This window comes from Pomacea canaliculata, linkage group LG2 (assembly GCF_003073045.1).
Source record: "Pomacea canaliculata isolate SZHN2017 linkage group LG2, ASM307304v1, whole genome shotgun sequence".
In the NCBI taxonomy this organism is placed as follows: Eukaryota; Metazoa; Mollusca; class Gastropoda; order Architaenioglossa; family Ampullariidae; genus Pomacea; species Pomacea canaliculata.
The window spans coordinates 40,150,612-40,163,293 of NC_037591.1; the positions used below are offsets into that span (position 1 = coordinate 40,150,612).

The following is a 12,682-nucleotide window of genomic DNA, read 5'->3' on the forward strand; positions in this document are numbered from 1 at the left end:
ATCGAGAGAAACCCAGTGTCAGATGATCTCAACAGCTACCTAAAATGGAAAAACTTTAATTCTTGATCCTTGTTTGCGAGTGTAGTAAAATGCTGGACTGCAAGTTGATAGACTGAGAGTAAAATGCTGAACTTTAACTGAATGCATTGACAAGAAACATTGTATTTTCACTCGATACATTGAAAGACTAAGAGGTAGAGAGGAATCACTTCTTCAGTATCTCGAGCCGCCTTTACCTAGAGTTGCGTCCCCCGTATTCATGATATAAAAAAATTATAGTTCATTTTTAATACACTGAAATAAGAGCAAAGAATTAGAAATCCCTTAATGATTACATCAATTCAGATATAAAACATCGCGACCAGTCCCTTACTCAGTCAAGCAAGAGGTCTCACCCTGATCATTACTGTGACAGTTTGAATTTCACTACAAACAAAATCCTGGAAGGTATATGAATGGGATCGTAAATAATACTTCCCAAAATGAAGTGAGTTAAAACTATTTCTTCGTTGTGCCTCATGACGGAGCGATTGATTCCTGGCACCTTTTGATAATCTACCATGCATATATCATTCATCTATCTGTCCTTCTTTGAATAAAAAGAGAAACTCGTTTGCAATCAAAGCTTGCCACCACAAATCACACCTTTCAGTGCTACATCATAACCCTGACTATGCTATTTACAAGATACAATATTTCAGTACAAGTGTAGACCACTAAAATTATGCACGTTAGTAGATATTTGTTAATCTTTCTACTATTATTTTAACACTTATAACTTATTAACTTGCTCACAGCAGTGAGTACTCAAAATACTCACCAACTGACAAGAATTTCTCCATCTGTTGAGTGAATATGGCCTGAAGGTTTGTCGGACAATGTAGCAGGACGGAGATACAACCTAAGCTGTTAAAGCTTACAAGACTTTTTTCTCATGAACATAAATAGCTACACACTGACCTTCTCAGAATTCCTTCCTGGTTACTCTAAAATCCCCTTCTTTTTATATGTTGTCAGGCTATACTTCATAATATTCTACATTACAAGTCAAGTGTATAGCGTTTTTATTAATGTGATTTCAGATTAAAGAATCGCCCGTGTAGTAAAGTCAGCTACCAATACAGACTGGTTTAGTAAAGGAACATGCAATTCAAAGTTATTACTTCTTATTGCCATTCACCCTTGACTGACCATGAAGTCTAGTCATGCCTCTCGTTTTCTGCCAAAGTCGGGTATTTTTTTACACCTTTGTGTCATTGAAAGAGATCTTTGCCAATTCACTGTCACCTTAACAGGGGTTGGGGGGAATCTACCTCCTATTGCCAACAAGCCCAAGGTAGGTTGTCCCTATGAAACAGGTGGGGCCGTAGTTATGAAGCGAGGGTAAGCCGTTGCCTTGGGAAGAACTCAAGTAAATGTCTTGTTTCCGAAGTTATAAAGCGATGTTCAGATCCCACAGATGTTATTTTACACCTGGAGCTGTACTTTTAAAGCGGTGCCAGAGGTGGCCTGGGGTAAAGAAAAATGAAGTAGTATCCGAGAAATTTCGACTCCTAATAACTTTGGAAACACAATGTTCTTCAGTGAGGTTTGCCCCGTGAAACGACTTCTCACTTCATGACTAGGGTCCGTGGAGTAAGTCTTCTGCCCAAAAGCAAACGATTTGGAAACTGCTAGCCTTAATAATGCTTTAAAAATGTCATTTCTTTAATGAGAGTCTGATGTCATTCTTGAAGCTACTTACAAACTTCCCTCAGTCTGTTAGTACTAGCAAGGTGTGATGTTGGCCTTACATTTGTTCATTATTGAAGTTATGAGCCATACAGCAAAAACTAAGTCAAAACTCATTTCTTGTTAAATGTCAAATAAAAAGAACTATTATAAATTAAAATATAAATTACTACTAGAACAAAACAAATAAAAATTTTCAGTGAAAATCGCATATATATAGATGTCAGTGAAAACAGCATCATTAACTTTCCAAAAGCAAATGCTCGTCACCAATATAAAGGTAACGAAGAGTTTAGTCACTACATTTACTTCAAGTACCTATTTGATTTGAAGAAGCAGGTGTAATTGATTTGAACAAATACGGGTAACTGGTGTAGCTGGAGCACTTGTTTGGGTGTGTACTGTTGACAACACTTTGTTTCCTCCACCCTGCTCGCCCCCCATCCTTTGACCAGCTGCCCGGCCACCGGGTGAGGAGAGTGACCATAAGACGGGTGACGTTGGACAAGCACACCACCACAATCCTTCAACCAATCATCAGCAAGTCACGAGAACAGAAAGGAAGACTAGTCACGCCTCAGGTGACAGCAGGGAAAAAAGACACCTCTCACCGTCTGACAAGGTGTGACATGGCATTGAATGTTTCTCTGTGTAGCCATTATGTTTACAAGTCGTGACTGTCCATTTGTCACAGACATATTCGCTGGTGGCCGCTGCCATCCTGGCTCACCTCTGTTAATGTTTGGATGTGCATGGTACCATCCCCCCATAAACTTCCTCTAAATGCTTGTACACACGGACCATTTTAAATATTTAGGGTTCCCTAGGCTGTGGACACGTAGACAAGTTTAGTCTAGACTGTAACTCGGGGCGATTTCCATGCCCTAGCTATTTCAATTACTACAACAACCACTAACTACAGAAAAGTCATGTAACTCATTCTTGTGGACTAGCAAAATAATTTTTAGTTGATCAACAGAACAAAGGTCTGAAACATTACGGAATGTCCTAGTGTTAGAAGCCAGATACGTAGTATGATTAGGTAGGCAAACATAAGGTGAAACAATTAAATTGACAGAATCTTTTGAACTAAGCAGTGAAGAAGGGATATGTATATATCATCATCTGTGCGTTTTGTCATCTACTTACTACCTGAGAAATACATTTCAAACGTGAGTCCTGTAGCTGTTGACACATGTCAACACAAACAATTGAAACAGAGTGTGTGGTAATCATGATGTGTGAATCGTTATTTCCAGTAAACCAATTCTATTTCGAGTATTTATACTTGGTTTGACGAGAACAAAAAGCATACTGAGTGTGCCTACCTGCGTCATTAGAGTTGTCCTCTCTAGAACAGAATTGAGGGCTGTGGTAAATGTCTTCGTCATCTACAGCTGGCAGACCATTAGTTGTGGTTGTAGGTGACTGCAGTGTGACTTTAGGTTTGTTATATTTCTTCGTTATACCTCTTCATATAAGACTAGATGCAACGGCGCGAATCTTGTCAGTTATGAAGCAGATAGCCGAGTGGTTAGAGCGCTTGCGTCCAAATTTACTGTCACCACTGAGGGCTGTCTCCCACCTCTACCTCATGTTACACTGGCACATACGCCTGCCTTTTCTTACATAAGGGTCCTTAGGCTTGCCAACAAACCACCCTAGACCCTAAATAGGGTGACTGGTACCTCCCCATTTAAGTTATCCCAAGACACACAGCAAACTTTCCCAAGTCGACCCATCTGGTGGTAATGGGTACCTGACTCCATAGAGGGTTGCAGAAGGTAAGGCAGCACCTCACCTCCACACTCCAAAGACCTCAAAAGGTTAGGTGATGACCTTTACCTTTAACTTTACCCTATGAAATGTTCTCCAGTCGTATTTCACGCATTGGTGAAAAGCCAATCACAGTGGTATTAAAGAAAGTAAAGAATTATTTATTTCTTCTCATTTGTTCTCGTACGCTGCAATCGTAACTTGATATAATTTTCACAGTCGTCACAGCCTTATCATCCTTGAATATGCCTTGAACCTTAGTTATGATTGTCGTGCTGACGAAAGTTAACAAGGGAGACCGTCAGACTTTGAGCAGCTACGGACAAGTCAGTAAATGTTGTTCTTGTTTAGCCTGTAAAGCATGTTTCGCCAATAGCAAGTGTTTAATGATAACCTTGACCTCGACCTCTTGCTTTCTGAGTCATTCTACAATAAAACCCGACACCAAATCACTCAACCTAATCTTTACACTTAACCAAACTAGTTTGGTAACCCAAACAAGTACAAAAAACTTTATAAGGAGATATTTCTGTTCTTTTTTTTCCCAAGCAATTACAAGAAAATTGTAAAAAAGAAAAATGTTCAACATTTATTAGGAGGAGTGTTACTTTATTTACTTTCTAACATTGAACGTGACAAACGTTTGATCCAGAAAATCATTGCCAACATAAGGCAAAGTTGTCAATCGTGCGCTTCGATGAGGATTTACAGTTACTTTATTTCTTCTTCTTGTTTAGCTTTTGAACTCATACACACAGACACATTCTCAAGACTTCTGAATATTTTTCATCAGTAAACTTACCTGCGCTTTTCATCGATATGCTAACCTGTCCAGTTGAGCATCAAGCGAGGGTTCTGCGAGCAGGACTTCTTGTCTGTGATTCCAACAGCCTTCTGGTCTTTGGCTTCACAGACACTTGTGATCCACGTCCTAAATAAAGGCAATCAGCCAATCGTTGACTGTTACCTTTGCTGTGGGCCCAGTACTTCCCTGGCAACTCCACACCCGGCTGAACAAGCTTTATTTGGCGCTAATACCTTGGCTATGAAAATCCCAATGAAAAGGGTTTATAGAAATCGAGAGTGGAAGGGTTGGGACTGGAGTCCTGACACTCGGAAGCTAAGTTCCTTCTAGTCATGACCACAGAGTTCTGCTTTATCTAATACAATAATATCAAGATAAATCTTGAAACTTTAATAAACTAAATCCCTGTAAATTTTTAAGTGTATTTTATCAGCTTCATACAAAAATCAGTAATAAATTCACCAAAGACATTCTGAGCTTAAAAGCCTAAAAATTAAAATAGTTTTATTAGAGAATATAACACTTTTGTGGTATCTAATTTTTTATATATTTTCCAACCCCTTTATTTTTACTTTTGCTGCAAAATTTAAGCTGAATATCCAAATAAACATGGTGATAAAAGCAAAGAGATTAGCAGCCGCACTAATAAATACAAAGTTTACTGAAAGCTACAAACAGAACTTACTAACTGTTCTTTGCTTGTGTTAGGAACTAGTGTATGCGTCCTGCAAGTAGAGTAGTCGGGGTTTTTTTTTAAAGTTCTTAAGGTGAATGTTTTCCCCACTCTCTACTTCCTACCACCACGCTTTTGATTTCACCTCAAGAAGTGGAGCAGGGGGGTACAGAGAGGTAACACCGGATAGAGTTACTTCCTCGTTTCTTTACCGACTAGTCAGAGCTCGGGTCTCAATATACCCTTGCATGAAATTTTGTGAAATGAAAACGGGTAAAGGGTCGCAGTGATATAAAACATCTTGGGATTAGATAATAGTTAATAATAGTAATAATTACTTTTGTCATCGCTATTGTAGTCGTTGTTATCATCATTATCATCAGCGTCGTCATCTTTGTCATTATCATTATTTTACTGGTCAAATAAATTTAAAGAAAAATTTTTTGCTGCAGCTTGTTCTTTGGGTTGTCTACATTACTGGCTGTCACACTTGTCTGCACCCTTAGAGGGTAAACATGGATACATCTGATTTATTCCATTGCCTATATCCGGTAGCTTCCTGGTGATGATATTAAAACCGGTCTTTCCATGAGAACTATTTTGATTGTACCAACAATTATGGGGACATCATTCCACTAATCGTTTCACACATCCAGGGTTGCCATTTATGTAGGTAGTCAAGCTGTTTGGTCCGCATCAAGCAAAACTGCTAATGTTCAACAACTTTGCTGCAATTCCAGGAGCTGACACTGTGATTGTCAATACGAAATGGTTGCTGACAAATGGCGGATTACAAATGGCTGTTTACAAATGGCTGATTACAAATGGCTGTGCCAGAAATCAAACAGAGCGTTACTTCCTTGTATTTCTGGTTTACAAGCAAAGATAGCTCCACTACAGTGTTTGCTTTAGGTGTACGCTGCCTATCAGTTCAAACAAACTCTGTTGATGCGGAACGAAGCGTTAGTCAGTACACGGGAGTAAAGGGACCACAATGTCAGACATTCACTGACATAAACATACCCATGCATGTTAAACATTCATGCAAAACATTAGTGTACTTTCATCAGACTTTGTACCTTAAAGTAAGGCTATGCTATGTTTTTACCGTTTTCTTAGTGAATAACATAAATTCACCGTGTTTTAACCGTGGTTTCCTGGTTGCCCTATTCACTACCCAGTGTCTTGTATCCTGTTTCCTATCTGTAATGACGGTTATTCATTTGCACGACACACGGAGCAACCTGCTCTCACACACCCCAGCTCCTTGCCGGAATGTCTTCCCATACATAGACTTGTCCTGAATATAAAATTAAGGCTGTGGCGACTGTCCAAAATATTTGAAATTATGTTTAGTTACGATTAGACCAGAAGGAAGCAATAAGAAAAAAGTAAATGATTTTTTTCTTACTTTAAAACTTATTAACACTACCTCTGTTGCTGATGTTCATAAAAATTGAAAAATTTCAGTGAAAAACGACCGTTGTGTCCTCCTGCCGAGTAACCGCAATATCTGAGCAGACGAACTCGCTTCTGATGTCCCAGCAAACACACGAGATTCGGCAAACCATGGGTCAGTCTTGGGAAAAACATTTGTAACATTACACTAAAGAAGGTTTCAGTGAATGTGCATATGAAACTTGTGGGTTCGGTACTTCAAACAAGGTTAAGAACCACTGATCTAAACTGTCATGTACAAACAGCGAGAGAAAAGCAGCGCTCGCACCTGTGAGACTCTGTGAAACCCTTTGCCCACCGTGGGCGCCTGTTAAAATGGCGGCTGCCAGCGAAGTAGAGAATGTGGTTTGGTTGATGGACATATTTGACAGCGACGACGAAGTAATAGAAGCAATCTGTTGCAGCGCCAAACAATATACTTCTAGTGGCATTCATTTGTGAACTAAAGAGGTAAAAGTCAACGATAATAAAAGATTATGTCGAAAGAACAATGCGGTAGTCTGCTATTTCCTGTATGACCATGAGAAAATTTGAGGAATAGAAAAACAAAATAAAATTCAACGTCGGCCTGTCGCCTAGGAAAGTATATTTAGCCAATAAAGAGACATTGATTCTTTTACAAAAGGTCCGTGACGATATTGCAATAGGTTATCATCTGTGCCGAACGCACCTTAAATAGTTTATTTCCAATTTTCCAGTTTGTTTCTCGTTCTCGTTATTCTATGTTTCTTTTTTGTCATTTGAATGTCTTCCTTTTTTATATTTTTATTTTTTGTTGTTTGTAGGTCAGTTTGGAAGACTTTTTAAAATTTCTGACCAGCTATATAACCATCATTTAAAACATGCATGCGAAGAATGGTATTCGAGTAGCATGTCACATAAAAGTAGGGACTCAACAGACGCAACATGCTCTATAAATGAAGACTGTTGGTGGCAATGCTCTTAAAGGTTCTGAAGTTCTTCTGAGTATTATTATCTGAAAAACCCTGCCTCTTACACAAAAACAAACATTAAGTTTGCATGGGTATGTATATTAAGTGTGAAAAAAACACACACATACATATATTACTTAAAGAAACATGAGAGTAAATAAAATGTTCAGTAATATTGCATTCATAAACTTTAATACTAGAATACTTTAATTAATTATTTTTTTAATATATATATTTTTTAATATCACATTATTACAAATTTTCATTCTCAAGACATTCATTCAGTATAGAAGGGGGGATAAGAGCAGAGAGGAAAGATGTGGAGAAGGAGTGAAAGATAGAACTAGTGAGAACATCCCAGCTTCCACAAGCTGTGCTTATATTAATAATTTTTTATATGGTTTCCACAGAACTTCAAATAGGTCTAATTTATTATTTAAACTACTATGGTATATTTCTATATTATATCTGTATTTTACAATCTTCAAAAAATACATTCATAGAGGGTATATCGTTTTTCCATTTGCATACTATAATTCTGCCTAATGTACTGTCAATGAACTATTTTTAAAAAAATCTGCAACATTTAGGCAAGTTAATTTGAAATGGTGGGATTTTATGTATACTGGCACCAGTAGTCTGGTGTGATGGATTTGGGCTATAGGTTTTGCTAACAAATTATGTTGATATTATATCAGGCTATTTGTTATTGGAAAGTCACATGGCTTGATTGAAGGTGAAGTGTTATACATTTGAAAAGGTCCATTATCTTTGACATTAAATAACCTTTCATGTGTAAATTAGAAACACCCATGCTTGTTATATACTTTGTTTACTTGGCACTTGTGTATATGGAAACATTTTACCAACACCTAGATTTATGATTTTATCACCAAAAAATATGTTTATACACTGAATTGAAACCAATATTACAGACATAAATCACACGGTAAGGATCTTACTACTGCTGATACTACTACACAAAGAAAGATGGCCAGTTTATCAGTTGATACACTACTATTGTGTACGATGATTTTGCTTTTTAGGTGTGCCATTTCACTTTTTTTTTTTTGCATGATTTGCCCTTATCTGATAACTTGACCAAAACAAAAAACACAGCCAATATTTTCAATCAGAGACACAAAGAAAACTAGGATGCACTATAAACACAAAGCATGTAGCATAACTTTTATCCAAACAAAATGCTTAACCCAAAGTACTTCTGATTCAACCTTAAAATATTATGTCTCTAGTCAAAAGCCTAAAACTAAACCATGGTTTAACTCCAGCTGCCGCATGAAGAGACACACATTTCTTTAAAGCTAAGAAACAAGAAAGCAGCAAAAATGGTTTATGAAAATTAGGTATCTAAGATGTAAAGACCCAAAGGCATTTTGGAACACTCTAAACAAGAATAACAGTGAAAAAAAGAAAGAAAAACCCAACCTGCAATGAATTCTTAGAGCAGTTTAAGAAGATAAATCACTCTTGTAATGAAACATTTGAGACTGAACTACTTGTGCACATACCTGAAAATAGCAATAACTACCTGAACACTGAAGTATCTGAGAGTGAGGTTGCCAATTGCCTAAAAAAGCTTAAAGAAAGCAAAGCTCGGGGAAATGATAACATCATAAACGAATTTTTACAATTCTCACTACCAAAGACCCTGACTCTACTCATTAGCAACAGGTCATGCCCTTACAGAATGCTTCGTTTAGTTCTTGTTAATCCTCGAGGATCATATGGCCACAACAACACCTCGCCAGCGGACCAGCTATAGGGCAACCCCCATCAGTTTGGCCCATGAGGTTCCGATGTCCTCTACCTCGCTCTCTGCTGTTCTTTTTCATGTCTGCTTTAGTCTCCCAACTCTCCTCTTCCCCTGAGGGTTCCAGTCAAGGGCCTGCCTGGCCATGGTGTCAACCTCACTTTCGTGCTGCCCTCCTCTTACGATGCTGACAACGATTGCTCCGCGTTGCGGTTCGCTCTATAGTAAATGTTTTGTTGTTCATTGGAGCCACAAGAGTCTTTATCACACCTGACTAAGGAATAAACTATGCCAATTAATACATTTTATAGTCGTCAAGTAAAAGAAAACAGTCTTATTGTGAGCTTGCAGTTTATCTATGATTTACGAAATCCCTGGCCCTACTGTGTCCGCTCCTGTAGGAAAAGAGACAAATAGAAGAATTTAGATGAAAGAAAAATAAAAATGTAATACAAACAGATTTCAAAGTACAGGAGACTAATTATTTAGAATTATGTTGTAAATGATAATAAATTATTGTTATTATTTACAACAATTAGAACAATTACAAGCTAATGTGTGCTGACGGTGGTTGTGCCCTTCAATGATTTTAAAATATAAGCCTGTGGCCAACCAGCATGTGGTTCTACTCAAAATAAATAAAATAAAATATTCACACGGTCACAGTTTTGATATCACTCACCAACTTCGATTTAGAGATACTACGTAAAACTTAAAAGTTATATATTTAAAGAAGTGGATGCACTTTGATTACAAAATTACTGTAAAATCATATTTTATATTAATTCATACACAAAGAAAATGTTAACATAACCCAGGCAAAAATGTATTTTTGTAAATGAATTTGTGTAAAATACTGCTTAGATATTTTATTAAACGACCACCTTAGAGCAAACTTTCGGTAGCGTGAGAGATTTTGTCTAACATCATATTCTGGAATATTTTTAATAGTAAATATTTAACAGTAAATTTTATAAGCACACAATTCAATAATGCTGTTTAAGCTCTTCTTGTAGCATCGTATTGTAGTAGAAAATCAAAACCTCGAGTGCTTTATTCAACAAATAATCTACTCGCTATATATATATATATTCATTTGCATTATACTTGTGTACCTTTCTGCTGTTATACCATGCGCTCTTTTGATAATAGAGAAATTATTTCAGATTTAATGTATCATCATCTCAAATAAACTCAGCATGTAAAACAATGTAATATCCCCGATCAAGAAAGCCTCACAACGACTTTACTTCCTTCACAGGCTGACTGGACGTAGGAGGGACACTGTGGTCCAGTGTCAAAGGGCAAGGAGGGTGAGTGGACTGTACTGACATTCTCAATCACCAGTCGGTACAGCAACATCATCTAGAAACAATCGGACTGGACCAGGAGGGTGTGAAGCTGGTAGAACTACTGCTGTCTTTTTTTCTGCAGGGTGTAACCCACCCGCCCAAGACCTCTTTTGTCGCATTTTTTCTGGGGTTTGGTATAGTCATGTCGAGACAAGAGCATCCCTCCTGAGAGACAACTTCTTTTCCAAAAATGTAGCTTCACTAAAATCCGATGCAGCACAATGTGTCTCGAAGTTTTTTTTTATTTATTTATTTTTTAAGCAAGAGCTAGGGCATAAAATGTTTCTAAATATTCACTGTTTGTGGGTTTTTTTTTAGACATCTGAATCAGTTTGGTGTCAACGTTTAATGTTCTGCTGTTTGACAATCAATGTACACCCACTGATAATAAGTATAAACAGTAAATTCTTTTTTCCTCTCCTGCTAATTATTAATGCACCGAATATTTAACAGCATAGGCTTACAGAGTTAAGCTGTTTGTGTCTTATTTGTGTTATTTTGAAAAATTATGTTTGCTTATTTTGATTAACTATCGACATAAGAAGCTTAGTTGAGCTAATTTCTCCTTATCCTTTTCTAAAGAACTTTGATATTTGAAATTTGATAATCATTATTCAAACATTTCCATATATATTTATTTATTTGATTGTAAACTATTTCTTACACGAAAAATAGGGTGATGGGGAAAAACATTTTAAAAATGTATTTTAATTTGTAAAACCTGATAAGCCCGTGTGCTAAGGGAACCTACCTGTAAGGCATCAGCTAATTGGAGGAATTCAAGTCATCATATTGGTGTTCTTCTTGATGAGTGGAATCGGAGTGAGAACCCGTCGGTGTAATGTAAGTAACGGACTCATTTCTTACAGGTTGTTCATAGCTTGTGCCATCTGCATAAAACATAATTCAAGAAAAGAAACATGTACGATCTCAATCATCTATTTATTGATAATCTATGCCGACATCATCTACTCTGTGGGGAAAATGATTGGTGATGAAAAGATTAACATTGGGGTCAAGTAACAACATATTATGTGTGAGTCTTAAACAACTTTCTTCATTTTCTTTAGTGAGATATTACGGGCGTTATAGTTGTTATAGTTGTTTGCATATTCGCTGGTAGTCGCTGTCATCCGGGCTCACCACTGTTGATGTTTGGATGTGAATGGCACCATCCCCACATAAACATCCTCTATACGCTTGTACTTTAAATATTTATCTACAACAACAGCCGTAGACTACAGAAAAGACAGATAACTCCTTATTGTAGACCAAGAAAATATTTTTCAGCTCATCAACAGAACACAGGTCTGAAACATTATGTAATGTAATAGTGTGAGAAGCCAGGTACATAGTAATATTAGGTAGGCAACAATAAGAAGGTGTGCAACGGAAAGCTGATTTGACAAAATTTTTGAAGAAAGCAGTGAACAAGGAATATGTATCATCTGTGCTTTTCGTCAGAGAAGCACAGAGAAATATATCCCAACCATGAGTTCTGTGGCTGTTGAAACATGTAAACACAAACACTTGAAACAGGGTGCGTGAAAACCATGATGTGTAACTTATTATTTTTAGCAGTAGTAAAAGTATAAACAAATATCCTGACTCGATGTGGAGCGGTAGGCTCAATGGACAAATAACTCCGTGGCATGTTTCCCAAGTCAAAACAGTTTAAACACTTGAGTTATGATGACAAGACTGATATAGTAACATAGACTTAAGTACGAAAACTACTAGTTCGCCCTAGAGCCGCCATCACCGCAAGGAACCTTGTGCTCACCCCCTCTCGACCAAGTGTAATAAATGATCTTGATCACCATAAACAGGTTTTGCTCGCTATAATTTACATGACAGAAAGAGAAGACAAGTATTATTCTGTAAACTAATTGTATTTCGACCAGTTGTACCTGGTTTGACGATAGCAAAAATAATTCTGAGTGTGCCTACCTGCGTTATTAGAGTAGCCATCTCTATCACCGGATTGAGAACTGGGGATTTCTTCATAATGACCGGAATCAAGAGCATTTGATGCTGATGCCAGTGACTCCAGTGCGACTTCAGGTGTGTTCTGTATCTGCGTGAAAGCTCCATGTTCTTCGGGATTGTTTTGACCTGCGCATTTCATCATCCGAAAGACTGCATGTTCCTAGGTCACCTCTTTGTGAATACAGACATTGACCA

General features: G+C 37.4%; 3 protein-coding genes and 1 long non-coding RNA gene across 13 annotated transcripts in view; all 4 read right to left on the reverse strand.

The window, feature by feature from the left end:
• LOC112556894 (low-density lipoprotein receptor-related protein 4-like) overlaps positions 1–4,413 on the reverse strand; it is a 47,767-nt gene extending 43,354 nt beyond the window's left edge. For 4 of the 7 annotated variants that reach the window (XM_025226329.1, XM_025226327.1, XM_025226330.1 and 1 more), the window contains exon 1: positions 2,050–2,233. In XM_025226329.1, coding sequence (XP_025082114.1) covers positions 2,050–2,218 — 169 coding nt within the window. In that variant the 5' untranslated portion in view covers positions 2,219–2,233. Of the gene's footprint in view, positions 1–820; positions 885–2,049; positions 2,234–4,309 lie in introns of those variants that run through there. The other 3 variants (XM_025226335.1, XM_025226332.1, XM_025226333.1) reach the window with 2 other exon arrangements.
• LOC112556888 (low-density lipoprotein receptor-related protein 4-like) overlaps positions 1–12,682 on the reverse strand; it is a 260,038-nt gene that overhangs the window by 146,428 nt on the left and 100,928 nt on the right. The gene's annotated exons all lie outside the window — the stretch shown is intronic.
• Positions 1–12,682, reverse strand: part of LOC112556893 (low-density lipoprotein receptor-related protein 4-like) — a 111,344-nt gene that overhangs the window by 87,648 nt on the left and 11,014 nt on the right. The window lies entirely within an intron of this gene.
• LOC112556917 lies at positions 7,624–12,644 on the reverse strand. Its single transcript, XR_003097857.1, has 3 exons — positions 12,449–12,644; positions 11,250–11,388; positions 7,624–9,541 (listed from the first exon to the last, which is right to left on the reverse strand). It is a non-coding gene; the product is annotated as an uncharacterized LOC112556917 (long non-coding RNA).